The sequence below is a fragment of the Oryctolagus cuniculus genome, chromosome 15, assembly GCF_051225735.1.
Source record: "Oryctolagus cuniculus isolate XC-2025 breed Fujian yellow rabbit chromosome 15, ASM5122573v1, whole genome shotgun sequence".
Lineage (NCBI taxonomy): Eukaryota > Metazoa > Chordata > Mammalia > Lagomorpha > Leporidae > Oryctolagus > Oryctolagus cuniculus.
Window position 1 is genome coordinate 10,774,302 of NC_142881.1, and position 14,639 is coordinate 10,788,940.

Consider the following 14,639-nt stretch of genomic DNA (forward strand, 5'->3'; position numbering starts at 1 on the left):
AGCCAGGGCATGAATCGACGCCCATATGGGATGCTGGTGTTGCAGGCAGCTGTTTAACCCTGCTGTGACACAATGCTGGCCCCAAAATAAGCTGTCTTGTCTTTTTTACACTGGAAGTTCTGTTTATACATTTCAAGACTGTCTAAAAACAGTTGGTGGGGTACCTCATATGCCCGTTTAACTTGGACAATGGCATTTGTGCATCTCACTTTTGCCTCCAGTATATTCCTTTGTTTTCTGATTTTGAAAGTAATATGCCCCTCCAGGAACATAAAGAAGAAAAAATGTGGGTCTTCAGAAGTCCATGGGAAAAAATGCATAAATGGGAAAACTGTCTCAATTTCTAAATACTTTTGCACTAGCTTGCCATTTTTCCGTGACCTTTCTGTAGCCCCCTTGCTGGAGTCACCTACCGATACAGTTCGTTCACTTGCAGGTGATCAGAGTTAGCGTGTTGGACCTGTGTTCATCTTGCTCTGTTTCCACCCGTGTACTGTGCACCCCTCCGTAGACCTCAGTTACACGGGTGCACATCTTGCTTTCAGCATTTCCCATCGTAATTTTCTCTGAACTTCATGACAGCACAGGAGTTTAGTGTGCGGCTGTACCACAGTGTAACCCTTTCTCTAAATGGTGTCAGTGACACTGTTGTGCCCTATGTGTGCTATAAATCTTACTTTTCCTGGAGGGCATCTGAGACCAGCTGTGGGTAGTGGGCGGGGTCACAGCCTCTGGTCCCAGACCGCCTGCCTGCAGTCCCCGCTGCTTCACTTCCCAGCAGATCGCACATCCCTCATCTGAAAATGCTTACTGCTGAGCCCTCAGTGAGCCCGCACACGTGCTGCTCGCTGTTGGATTTGGGCTGTCCAGGTGAGGGCTGTTCATCTGGCCATCTACGCAAGTATTCCAAAGTCTAAAAAAAATGGACAGGCACTGTTGGTTCCAAGTGTTTTGGATAAAGGGATATTCTGTACTTCAGAATCTCTGTGCCTCACACTTTCTCAATTGTAAAGCCAGGAGCACCCAACGCCAAATGTTGGGGTTAAATGAAAGCCCACTGACGCACTAGCCCAGCCCGGGTCCGGGCCCAGCACTTGTGTGAGTGCTGCCTGTTACCTTTATGGTTGTTATTCTGGTCTCTACAGTAGCTGGTCAGAGGAGTCTGCTTTGTTTTTATTCACAAGCTAATTTTTATCTGTTTTTTTTGAAGGAAACCGCTTCAGATTGGTCTATTTTTTATTTTTTCTAGATATACAAGAAGAGATGTTCTTCCCCTAGGAAAATTTACAGTTAACCTGAGTGGTTGCCCACGGAACAGCACCTTCACAGAACACTTATATCGAATTATTCAACATCTTGTTCCAGCGGTAAGACCAGTCAATATAAATATGTATTATAAACCCAAGCACACAGCAGGTCCATCTGACTCTTTGATTCAACCCAAATATTTACCTTGCAATTTTTTTTTTATTTACTGGGAGACAGAGAAAGAAAGAGAGCTCCATCCTCTAATTCCCTCCCCAGAATCCTGCAGCTGCTGGGACTGGGCCAGGCTGAAGGTGGGAAACAGGAACTCAGTCTGGGTTGTCTCCCACATCCGTGGCAGGGACCTGCCTGTCTGAGCAGTCACCACTGCTTCTCAGGGTCTGTTAGCAGGAAGCTGGACTCCAGCACAGAGCCAGCACTTAAAGTCAGGTGCTCGGATTTGGGATACAGGCATCCCAATGGCATCTTAATTACTAGACCAAACACCAGCCCCTAACTTTTAGATTTTAACAAATTGATTTTGGAGCTGGTGCTGTGGTATAGTAGGTTAAGCCTCTGCCTGTGGCGCCGGCATCCCATATGGACACTGGTTCGAGTCCTGACTGCCCACTTCCAATCAGGCTTCCTGCTGATGGCCTGGGAAAGCAGTAGAAGATGGCCCAAATGTGTGGGCCCCTGCACCCACGTGGGAGACCTGGAAAAAACTGCTGCCTCCTGACTTTCAATTGGCCCAGCTCTGGCTGTTGCAGCCATTTGGGGAGTGAACCAGTAGATGGAAGACCTCTCTCTCTGTCTCTCCTCTCTCTGTAACTCTGCCTGCCTCTCAAATAAATAAATAAATCTTTTAAAAAAAAAATCTGATTAAATGGAAAGCAAACCTTTGTAGGTCATGTAATTTAAAATGTACTCTCAGGGCTAGGCATTTAACCTAGTGTTAATATACCTGTGTCCCATTTTGGGGTGCCTGGGTTTGATACCCAGCTCCAGCCCCAGACTCCAGCTTCCTGCTCATGCAGCCCTTGGGAGGCAGTGTTAGTGGCTGGGCTCATGTCTCTTAAATTACTTTAAAAAAATAATAGTAAATTTTAAGTGTACTCTCTCCTGTGCATTACACTTTTTCATTGCCTAGCATGAATTTCTCTTAAAATTAATTTAATTTAATTTCCCTTAAAATTATAGTCTCTGTTGTCAGTTTATTTGTGCAATTTGTATCCTTTGTGTGCATTTACATCTTAAATCTGAGTGAGCTAAATGACAGGAACGTAACTCCCATAGCTGAGGCAGCGGTGGTCTTTGTCTCTGTCACCCATCAGGGAGGCTGAGCTGCTCTTACTTGGCCAGAGCACCTGGAGTGCGGGGTTTGTGTTGTGTGCACTCTCGGCACAGGGAGTTGTTTCTGATGAGCTGTGCGACCGAAGACACCGCTCGCCTCTTACTTAGGGAACTCAAGGGCAGACGGCGCTTCCGCAGTGTCTCCAGGGCGCCCTGGGCCCTCCAGCAGCACTCGCTTTGGAGAAAGTGCTGAGGTCCCAACGAGCTGTTTTTCCATGTGGGTTTGTATTTAACATTAACTTACCACATTGGAAATTAAAACCAGAGGGTTTATTAACATGGTCATTTATTTAAAATAGGACATCAGTTACATAAGAATATAAGTATTCTCAAAAAAAAAAAAAAAAAAAAATACAGCTTTTCCCAAACGCAAAAAATTACCAAAGTGACATTGTCTTGTATTTTTGCAAATCTCTCCCCTGTCTGGATTAATGGGAGACGGCTGGCATTTGTGCCACCAGTCTGTTGTAGTGGATGTTCGGTTGAAGTGTGTGAGGGCTTTGCCTTTCCATACAGCTGGGCACGCTACTTCCATACTGGACTGGGGCAGCCCCTCTGGCATTTCCTTCAGGGTTGCGGTGTGGGTTTGAAGCCCTACCAGAACTTTGCTGACTCTGCTGTGGGAGACTTCACTGGTCTGTCTTGTGCATTGAAGAGATGTTTTGGTTGTTTTTTTAAAGCTTTATTTATTTAAAAGGCAGAATGACGGAGAGCACAGAACGCTCTTCCATCCCCTTGTTCACTCCCCAAATTTCCGTAAAAGCCCAGAGCCAGGAGTTCCGTCCTGGTCTGCCACGTGGGCAGCAGTGGCCCAAGCACTTGGACGATCTTCTGCTTTCCCAGGCGCACTAGCATTTAGCTGGATTAGGAGAAGAGCTGGCAGGACTTGGCGTTCTGATATGGATGCCGGCATCTCCAGCTTCCGCTCAACATGCTACACTACTGTTCCAGCTCCTGAAAGGATCGTTTTTTATTCCATGCACAGTTTTGATCTCATGGTGCGTGTGAAAGAATTTCAGCAATTCTTCAGACTCTGGGCTGCATTTTGAGAATCACTGAAATAATGAGAGCTTTCTTGCCACATGGAGTTCAGGTGTTTGTGGTGGACACTAAAACTCAGACTGATACACAGGACACAGAGCAGAGCAGAGGGCCGTGTGGTGTGCTGGCAGTGGACGAGGGTGCACACGGTGCCAAGCCATGGCGGGGTCAGAGAAGGCCCAGCTGACACTGATGTTCACTGGTGACCGTGGAGGAGCAGGCGCAGAGGTGCTGAGGCAGCGCTGGTGAGAACGGTGGAAGGAACATTTAAGGTGCAGTTACTTAGAACATGAATTTTGAGTTACGTTTTTCAGTGTGAAAGGGTTATCCAAGTAAAGTAGTGTGTTAGGTTCCACTGGGTTTGCTTGCTTCTGCTGGTTGTCATATCAGTTTCTTGGTACTGCTCTTGTGTGTAACGCTTGCCCCGTCATGTCTCACTCGGTACGCACAACAGCTTTGGTCTGACATGTCAGGGCCAAGGTGAGCCCCTTCCCAGGGCCACCTTGCTGCTTCTTTAGGGGCTGTTCTCGTGTACTGACGACATGGACTCCCCATCACCCTCATTTTCTCAGAATTTTGAGCTAAAGTACAAAAATCAAACACTGGCAGTGCACTGTACCCCTCCTCGACTGTCTCCTCCCACCCACCACACGCTGCTCTGTAGGCTGGAGCACCGTGCAATTGGTGGAACCCAGGCTGGGTGATGAGGGGCTGAGGGGGTGGGCTCAGAGACGTCTGGCAGATCCCACCCTTGGCGAAGGCCTCAGGGACGTGAGCTGTGGGCCCTGCTCCCTGCCTCCGCGCCCGGCATCCTCTGAGGAATGAGCAGTGTTTTCATTCAGAGGGCATAGCGGAGGATTTCTTTCGCTCTCTTGGTGAATGAAATGAACTTCTCATTTTCTGTTTCCCTAGTCTGTGTTACATGAAGAAGTTAAACTTCTGGCTGTATGATACATGTGTCCTTTGTTGTCTACCATTTGTTTCATTGGTAAAATAAAAATTACTCTTCAAGAACATTCAAGACCAAGATATTCTGAGAATTGGGAAGCTGATAGAATGATTGAGATTCTGTGCAGGGTGAAGATAATATTTTCACTTCTTAAAGACTTTAGAAAACCATGTCACTGTTCTCTCAGAAATCTTCAAGTTCATTCTTCCCATGTAAAACACTGCTTAATTCCCCGTAGATGAGGGCACTTAAAGTTTATGGAAAAATGGAAATAAAAGTAAATTTTTTTTGTGCAATAAATTTTGAAGTTGTATATACAGAGGGTCTTCAAAAAGTTTATGGAAAATGTATTATGAAAATTTTTTAGCACCATTAAAAACTTTTAAACATTTATTATTTATTTAAAAGGAGAGTTAGAGAGAGAGAGAGGTCTTCCATCTGCTGATTCACTCCCCAAATGGCTGCAATGGCTGGAGCTGGGCCAATCAGGAGCCAGGAGCTTCTCCTGGGTCTCCCACGCAGGTACAGGGGCCCAAGGACTTGGGCCATCTTCCAGTGCTTTCTCAGTCCATAACAGAGAGCTGGATCAGAGTGGAGCAGCCAGGACTCCAGCTGGCACCCACATGGGATGCCAGCACTGCAGGCGGCAGCTTAACATGCTGCACCACAGAGCTGGCCCCCATTACAAGCTTTTAATTGGATCCTCCACAAACTTTTTGAAGTATCCCAATATTAAAACAGGGAAACTTAGATCCTTGCTTATAAGAAAACTTCTCTGCAGTCTTTTCGCCTACAGATGACGATAGAGAACATGAACCATTTGAAGTTCATCCCCCACAAAGACTACGCGGCGAATCGCTTGGTCAGTGGACTCCTGCAGCTGCCCAGCAACACCTCCCTCGTCATTGACGAGACGCTCCTGGAGCAGGGTCAGCTGGACAGCCCAGGTAGGGGCGGGGCTCCTCCTCCACCTCCACCCTCCCTGCCCTGAAAGGCAGATGTACAGATGACCTGAGATAGGGTATCTCTGAACAAAGTCACATTTCTTTTTCTTTTTTTAAAGACTTATTTATTTGAAAGTCAGAGATTGATTGTCCATCCGCTATTCACTTTCCAAATGACCACAACAGCTGGTGCTGGGCCAGGCCGAAGCCGAGAGTCTCATCTGGGTCTCCCATGTGGGTGCAGGGGCCCAAACACTTGGGCCATCTTCCATTGCTTTTTCCCTAGGCCATTAGCAGGGAAGGTGGATCGGAAGGGGAACAACCAGGACACGAACCCGTGCCCATGTGGGATGCTGGCATCGCAGGCAGCAAGCTCTACCAGCTGTGCTATGTATTTATTTTCATTTGAAAAGCAGAAAGAGGGAAAGCGATATCTTCCATCCAGTGGTTCACTCCCCAGAGACCCTCAACAGCCAAGAGCCCAAAGCTCCACATGGGTCCCCCACATGTTCTGTCACCTGCAGCCTCCCAGGATGTACATTAGGAAGAAGCTGGACTGTACGCAGAGGAGCCAGGACTTGAACCAGGCCCTCTAATACAGGACGCCAGTGTCCTAAGCAATAGTTTAAGTGCTCTGCCAAACTCTTGCCTCCAGTATAAAGTTTTCAGGGAACCTCTGAGAAAGTATGTAATAGACCACATAGTTTGAAGTAACCTCAGTTATGGAACATGTTATTAAATTTATAGGAAAACACTTTTTAAAAGTTTTATTTATTTGCAAGTCAGAGTTACACACAGAGAGGAGAGGCAGAGAGAAAGAGGTCTTCCATCTGATGGTTCACTCCCCAGATGGCCACAATGGCTGGAGCTGCGCTGATCCGAAGCCGGGAGCTTCTTCCAGGTCTCCCACATAGGTGCAGGGGCCCAAGGACTTGGGCCATCTTCTACTGCTTTCCCAGGCCACAGCAGAGAGCTGGATGGGAAGTGGAGCACCTGGGTCTTGTACTGGTGCCCATATGGGATGCCGGTGCTTCAGGCTAGGGCATTAACCTACTGCACCACAGCGCCAGCCCCAGAAAACAGACTTTTATCCATGCTGAAACACAGAGAATGGAGATGAGACTGCTGGTGATAAGTTCAGGAGGTAAGAGGAGAAGAAAAAAATAATGCAGACTGAGTACATGTAAAGTAGAAGAGAGTTGGCCGGCGCCGCGGCTCACTAGGCTAATCCTCCGCCTTGCGGCGCTGGCACACCGGGTTCTAGTCCCGGTCGGGCCGCCGGATTCTGTCCCGGTTGCCCCTCTTCCAGGCCAGCTCTCTGCTGTGGCCAGGGAGTGCAGTGGAGGATGGCCCAGGTGCTTGGGCCCTGCACCCCATGGGAGACCAGGATAAGTACCTGGCTCCTGCCATCGGATCAGCGCAGTGCGCTGGCTGCAGTGCGCCGGCTGCGCCAGCCATTGGAGGGTGAACCAACGGCAAAGGAAGACCTTTCTCTCTGTCTCTCTCTCTCGCTGTCCACTCTGCCTGTCAAAAAAAAAAAAAAGAAGAGAGTATAAAACATCAGTAAACATCACAGGGCTGCTGTAGCATCATGGGTAAAGCTGCCCCCTGTGATGCCAGCATCTCATACGGGTGCTGCTTTGTGTCCCGACTGCCCCACTTCTATCCAGCTCCTTGCCTGTGGACTGGGAAAAGCAGTGGAAGAGGGTCCAAGTGTTCAGGCTCCTGCCACCTATGTGGGGGACCGGGATCCGATATAGCTCCTGGCTTCAGCCTGGTCGAACCCTCCATTGCGGCCATCTGGAGAGTGAACCAGTACATGGAAGATCCTTCTCTTTCCCTGTCTGTAAATCTGCCTTTCAAATAATTAAAGTAAATCTTTTTTAAAAAGTTTTAGCCCTATCATTATTTCAGGCCGTAGGAGCACATTGCCTTGGATCCTTTATGCCCTGTGGCACATCAGACACGAGGCGTTTGATTTGGGGACATCTTCACCCTAGAAGGTTCTAGCTTGACAGAAAAGCCCTGTTGTCTGTGGAGCATATCACCTAAGGAATATTTAGTAAATTGGAGAGGGCTCTATATCCTTTAATAAAGCAGTGGGAACCTCATGTGCTAACATCTGTGTTAGCAAAACTAATTTGGTGATTCAAATCCAATGACTGGAAATGGCCTCGCTTTTCTAGGGGTCCACAACGTGACTGCCCTGAGCAAGCTCATAACCTGGCAGAAGGTGGATTACGACTTCAGCTACCACCAGATGGAGTTCCCTTGCAACATCAACGTTCTCATCACCTCGGAAGGGCGCTCCCTCCTCCCGGTAGGCCGGGGCCTGTGTGCCTGGAGGGGCTCAGTTACCCTGCGCCGGGTTTTGATGCTGCTTATAATCAGTGCGCTGCACTCGTATACAACTTGTGGCTGCTGATTGTTAATAAGGAAATTGATTATTCTGTTCCTTCCTTGGGGTGAAAGCTTCTATTTGCAAAGAAGCAGGTGTCCACACAGTACAAGGTATGCAAAGCCCCTGGCAGCAGGGCTGCCACGTCGTGGCCTGGGAGGTAGAAGTGGCTGGTTACTTGCCCGAGTATCACCCTGTTGGTTTCAGCCAAGCTTGTGTGAGAAATGCTCTAGAGATCTTGGCAGATGCTCCTAGTCCCTTGGCGCTGTGTTCAGGGTGACCAGTCCTGCTGGTTGCCAGGTGTCTGTGATGCCCCCACCGCTGGAGAGGAGGCGCCCGTGACAGGGCAAGGCTCGCTGGGCAGCTGTCTGGGAGCGTGCTGGGTAACCGAGAGCCAGCCATCTTCTGTCAGCACTGCGCAGGTCCCCTAGTGCGTAGAAACCAGAAACGGTGCTTTCTAACTCCCCTGGCGGCTGCTAGCGATGTCGCACCCTCCCGAAAACGGAGATTAAATCAGGAACGTGGGGAGACCGCGTCCTGCTTCTCTGTGCAGGCCGACTGCCAGGTCCACTTGCAGCCCCAGCTCGTCCCACCCAACATGGAGGAGCACATGAGCAGCCTGCTGGCCGGCGTGCTGCCCTCGGCGCTCAGCAAGTTCCGCGTCTACCTGACCCTGCTGCGGTTCCTGGACTACAGCATCTCCGACGACGTGACCAAGGTACCGCAGGGCGCCTGGGCGGAGCCGCTGTGCAGTCATGTGCAGGCAGAGACCGTGATCTGCTGGTTCAGTCCCCAAACGGCCAACAGCTCGGCCAGGCGGGAGCTTCATCCAGCTCTCACAAGGTGGTACAAGGGCCCAAGCCCCTGGGCCATCTCCCACTGCATTCCCAGGCACATTTGCAGGGAGCTGGATTGGAGTGGGGTAGCTGGGACTCAAACAGATGCCAGCATCGTAGGCAGCTTAACCCTTTGGATCACCGTGCCCACTCCTCTTTTTTCTATTCCTCTCTTCCTCCATTATTGGCAACTTTCATTTGAAATGGATGTTTTCGGGCCTGGGGTCAACTGCTTCCATTCCAGCTCCCTGCTGATGTGCCTGGGAAAGTAGCCTGGGCCCCTGCACCCACATCGGAGATTCGGATGAAGCTCCTGGATCCTGTCTTTGGCCTGGCCCAGCCCTGGCCATTGTATTCATTTGAGGAGTGAACCAGTGGATAGAAGAGCTCTCTCTCTGCCTCTACTTCTCTGTAACTGAGTTTCAAATAAATAAATTTTAATAATATAACCTATTTGGGATTAATGCCAGTTTATTTAAAAATATGTAACCTGTATGACTATAAAGATTTATTTGTTGGAGAGGCAGAGAGGTCTTCCATCCGCTGGTTCACTCCTCAGATGGCCACAACGTCTGGAGCTGTGCCAATCTGAAGCCAGTAGCTTCTTCTGGATCTCCTATGCAGGTGCAGGGGTCCACTTGGACCATCTTCTGCTGCTTTCCCAGGCCATAGCAGAGAGCTGGACTGGAAGAGAGGTAGCTGGTACTTGAACTAGCACCCATATGGGATACTGGAAATATAGGTGGCGGCTTTACCCGCTGAGACACAGTGCCAACCCCAGGTTACATTTTCAGACATCGTACACCCGTTAACACATTTGCAACTTACTGCTTCTATGCACTTGTCTTTTAAATCAGAGGAAAAAAGGCCTTTATTTTTACATTCACCTACGTCGTTACCTTTGCCAGGCTGAGTTTTATGTCACCATCCAGTGTCCTCTCATGCCAACCTGAAGCACTCAGTGTTTCCCGTAGGGAATGTCTGAATTTCTCCTTCATGCTGGTTTGCTGGGTAAAATTCTGGGCTTATAGTCCTCTTTCAAGCACTTTTAACCGCCTTCTGGCCTCTGCTTTCTCATGAGAGGATCGTTGGTACACAGCAAGCCGCTCTGCTCGACAGCCCGCCGTGGCATGTCTTCAGCTTGTCCTGGCTGGAGTTAGTTGAGCTTCTTGAATGTTGCACACTAAAGCACATTCTGGTGAAGTTGTCAGCGAATTTGGGAAATTTGGGTCATTATTTCTGTAAATTTCTCTTCGTCCTCTCCCCCTGGCATTCCCGTGATGTGTATGGTGGTGCACTTACCGCACGAATCTGGGCTTTGCTCTTTCTCTTTTTTTTGTGCTCTACAGATGGGATCAGCTTAGTCTTGGAGCTGGCTGGTTTCTTTCTTCTGCCTGCTGAGTCGCTGTAGTGAATCTTGTCATTTACTGTATTTCTCAACTCCAGCACTTGCGTTTGTTCATCTTTCTCATACTTTCCTTCAGTTGTTTAGAGACTAGTCCCCTATCAAGCAGGGATAGGTTACAGCATCCCCGGAGGATGCCTGGACCTTGTGCACGTACATCTGTGAAAGAGCTGTTTATGAATTGGGCTTAGTTCAGATGAACTAATAATAAAATAGCAGTTCTGATAGTATACTGTAATATTATGTGGGTGTTGTCTCCCTCAGCTGCCACAGGGCAGGTATCCTGTACAGTGTTGATAATGCTGAACACAGGAATAATTTGCATTCCAGTAAAGCAGGATGGCTTAAACTTGAGAAAAGCATGCAATTTAAAACTTGTGAATTGTTTATCATCCCTGGAATTTGTTGTTGCTGTTCATGGGTTTCCATGGTTGGCTAGTGACTCTGGAACTAACTCGAGTCAGCACTGTCATGTGGACACTTAAGTCTCTGTTAGCTTCGTGGTTAGTTGACGATTAGACGGAAATTTCCTGAAGTGCCTGGAAGCAGTGAATCCCCGAGTGTAAGCTGAGGGCTCTGTGCACGTCGGGCAAGCCCGAGACACTCAGCCATGCATCCGACAGCCCTGCCATTGCCTCATTTCCTGTAGGGCTACAGGGTAGGGCTTCAGGTCTCGGAGATGTGTGTGCCCAACTGAATGGCCAGGAATTTGCATGTGCAGTTTTCAAAGCCACTTGTGGACATCTCCTCCCCCAGCTTTTGGTTAGCCTCTTTTTCATCTATTTGAAAGACAGAGATCGATCTTCCATCTCTGATTTACTCCCTAAATGGCCACAACAGCTAGGGCTGGGCGAGGCCGAAGCCGGGGGCTCCTCCCACATGGGTGCGGTGGCTTAAGCATTTGGGCCTTTCTCAGGCGCACTAGTAAGGAGCTGGATTAGAAGTGTAGCAGCCGGGACTTGAACCAGCACTCATGGGATACTGTCACTGAGCCACAGCGCTGGCCCCTGCTGCAGCTCTTACCCTGGTAATCAACCATTGCTTTGTGATTGTTTCTGACAAATGACCCGGGGAAAGAGGCTCTGCCGGGCTGCCGACTTTCCAGACTGGCACAGAGGACAGGGCTGGGACTAGGGAAGAAATGAAAATGAAAACGCCACGGAGCGAGCTCCACCTCACCCAGGGCCAGCTGGGCTTCTTGCAGAAATGCTCCCTGGATTGGCTTGTGTGAGCTTCTCAAATGATACGGATTTTATTTTGTTGAATATTTTTATCAGTTGGATTTTTTAAAAATATTTATTTTGGGGCAGTGCTGCGCTGTAGAGGGTGAAGCCACTGCCTGCATTGCCATTATCCTGTACAGGTGCTGGTCTGAGTCCCGCTGCTCCACTTGGAGCCAGCTCCCTGCTTGCACACCTGGGAAGGCAGTGGAAAATGGCCCAAGTACATAGGCCCCTGCCACCCATGTGGGAGATCCAACGTTGGCTATTGGCAGCCATTTGGGAAGTAAACCAGATGGAAGCTCTCTCCCTGCATCCCACCACCTGCCTTTCAAATAAGTAAATCTTAACTGGGGCCAATGCTGTGGCACAGTGGGTAAAGCCGCTACCTGAAGCACCAGCATCCCATATGGGCGCTGCTTCCAGTCCAGCTGCTCCACTTCCAGTCCAGCTCTCTGCTATGGCCTGGGAAAGCAGTAGAAGATGGCCAAGTCCTTGGGCTCCTGCACTCGCGTGGGAGACCCAGAAGAAGCTTCTGACTTTGGATCAGCACAGCTCCAGCTGTTGTGGCCATCTGGGGAGTGAACCAGCAGATGGAAGACCTCTCTCTCTCTCTCGCCTCTCAACTAAATAAGTAAATCTTTAAATAAGAAATTTATTTCAAAGGCAGAGTTGCAAAAAAGAGAGATACCTTCCACCTGCTGGTTCACTCCCAGAGTGGCTACAATGGCCAGGTGTGGGCCAGGGTGAAGGCAGGAGCCTGGGTCTCCCATGTTGGGTGTTGGAGTCCAAGCACTTGGGCTATCAACTGCTGCCTTCCCAGGTGCATTAGCAGGAGCTGGAGCAGAGGTGGAGCAGCCTGACCCTGAACTAGCGCTCAGGGAATGCCAGCCCCATCGGTGGCATTATCCATGTGTGTGACGTCTAGTTCTCCATCTTTTTGCCCAAATCCTCTTGTATGAGGCAGGGCTGACATTTTTTCCTCAGAAAAGCAGATGTCATTTCCTCGTGTTTGAAAGTGCATTTCCTGTCTTGATAAAGGCAGTGGAAGACGACTTCGTGGAAATGCGCAAGAACGACCCTCAGAGCATCACCGCCGACGACCTGCACCAGCTGCTCGTGGTGGCCAGGTGAGCAGACGTCAGGGCTGGCGCTCCCCGGGGTAGTGGCGGGAGCTTAGGCCGACTTCTCCTTCTGCAGACGCCTCTCGCAAGGGCTCAGTGACCTGCCGCCATGCTTCCGATCAAGCCTCACCTGGCTCTCCCGTGTCCTGACACGCACTGTGTCCTTAAAAAGCATTGCTGAGGCTTGAAGAAAACAACTCCATCCTCGTTCTGGACTCAGTTGTTTTTCTGTTTCCAACGCAGGTTTCTGTCGCTCAGCGCCGGTCAGACAACTCTGTCGCGAGAACGGTGGCTCAGAGCAAAGCAGCTGGAGTCGTTAAGGAGACACAGGCTTCAGCAGCAGAAGTGTGTGAATGGGAACGAACTGTAACGACCTGACACCTCTGAGGCGGGCGGATCAGAGCCACGTGATTGTAGAATTCAAATGCCATTTATACTACATCGTTTTATAGACAATTTCTATCCGAAACCAATGACTTTTCTTGAAATCAAGCCTGGTAACATCTGAAGTTTATATGATATTCAGTTAGGGCTTTTACCTTACTGATTTTATGGAGCTTTTGAAGTTTGTTTTATAATTATATAAATTAGTAACAATGTACAAAAACATATTTGATACTGAACATTTAATATTGATAACATTGTTGATTATCCCATTTCCTGAGCTCCAGCTAAGTCACAGGCCAAACTTTGTTGAATTGCTAATGTTAACTTCATTTGAAGATTGTTGCAATTAGAGGTTAGAGGACTCTGCAATTAACGGTGGTTTGTTCAGGTCTGGGTCTAGGGTGCGAGTGTCCTTGCCGCCGACCCACAGAGCTGGCAGAAACGCTGGGCTCCGGCAACTCTCTCCACTTAGTGGACAGGCTCGGGCCTGGGGGCGTCACACGTAGCAGTGCCTCTCAGGCTTTTGGACGTCATGGACCAGAAATCTTTCCAAAAACTTATGGGACGGGGTTGCCAATTTATTTTGCCAAGTAATCAGAAATAAATCACTGTATTATCACTTTTTTTTTTTTTCATAAAAGGATAATCTCAGAGTCCTTTCAGTGGAATAAATTTAGTGTTTTGAAAAGCACCTGTCCTCACTGTTCTCATTGGATCCCAGTGGATTGAGAACCCCTGACAGGACTCACCTGAGGGACTGCTGCCCCGCAGTTGTGCCCAAATATGAAATAAGCAAAATAGTAAACTTCGGGGAGAAAAAGATTATAAATCGCAATTCCCTGAGGTTTGAGCTTTTTAGGTTTATCAGTTACTTTCAAATGCATTAGATCAAACTAACGTCTGCTGTTCCGGCAAAGGCCTGAGAAAACTACAAGTAGTTTTCCGGAGACCACCTAACAACTCGAATACTCAAACTTTTATAGGAACAAAAATTTTTCCGGTAGCTGGAGAGCAAACTGATACACTGTGCAGTGTGACTATGCGACAAGAGTCCGAGGCTTAGGATGTTGCTTTTCTAAAGCTGTCAGTGGTACACGAGGACTTCCGTTTAGTCAGTAACTTACCTAGTTGGAACCAGATCCAGTGATCCCTTACATTTTTTCTGTGAGGCCTAAGTTGACATTGTGAACCACGGAAATGGAGTCAGCCTTGAAAATTCAAGGGATCTGAACGCCTGGTGAAGGGAAGTAAAAATTCATAGTTCAACTTTTCTTAAAGACAAATCTATTTTTATAAACTAATGTAAATAATGTTTATATTAGAATTCTAACTGGTTTTCATTTTTATAACTGGTAGACTAGACCTTCCTTAAACTTTTAGAAATAAAGTGCCCACTGGATTTGTGATAATACATTTTCTTTGTCCTAGAACAAAGTAGACAAGTTACCGTGAGTCTAATTGTGCCAATGTAAACTGTAATTTACCAAAGAGAAATACACAATTTGCTTGGTCTTGCAGAAAAGTTCCTTTAAGAGAACCCTCTGTCCAATAAATAAAACTTCCCAAATTACCAGTACCTTGCGCTGTCATGAATTCTAAAATTCAGCATCCATGCGATCAGTATGGCAAAGAACTTGTCTGCTGGGTGGACGGGCTGCAGAGGAAAACCTAAGAGGGGGAGGGGAGCACGGGGGACCGGATGGCGTTGGCTTTTTTATTTAAAGACATTTATTTGAA

General features: G+C 48.3%; 1 protein-coding gene across 1 annotated transcript in view; it reads left to right on the forward strand.

Moving 5' to 3' along the window:
• The window catches only part of MCMBP (minichromosome maintenance complex binding protein), a 57,202-nt gene extending 42,724 nt beyond the window's left edge, over nt 1-14,478 (forward strand). The window contains exons 11-16 of the mRNA XM_008270606.5: nt 1,250-1,367; nt 5,370-5,535; nt 7,719-7,852; nt 8,484-8,648; nt 12,433-12,521; nt 12,759-14,478. Of these exons, the coding sequence (XP_008268828.1) occupies nt 1,250-1,367; nt 5,370-5,535; nt 7,719-7,852; nt 8,484-8,648; nt 12,433-12,521; nt 12,759-12,885 (799 nt within the window). The 3' untranslated portion in view covers nt 12,886-14,478. The remainder of the gene's footprint in view (nt 1-1,249; nt 1,368-5,369; nt 5,536-7,718; nt 7,853-8,483; nt 8,649-12,432; nt 12,522-12,758) is intronic.
• The last annotated feature ends 161 nt before the right edge of the window (nt 14,479-14,639 follow it).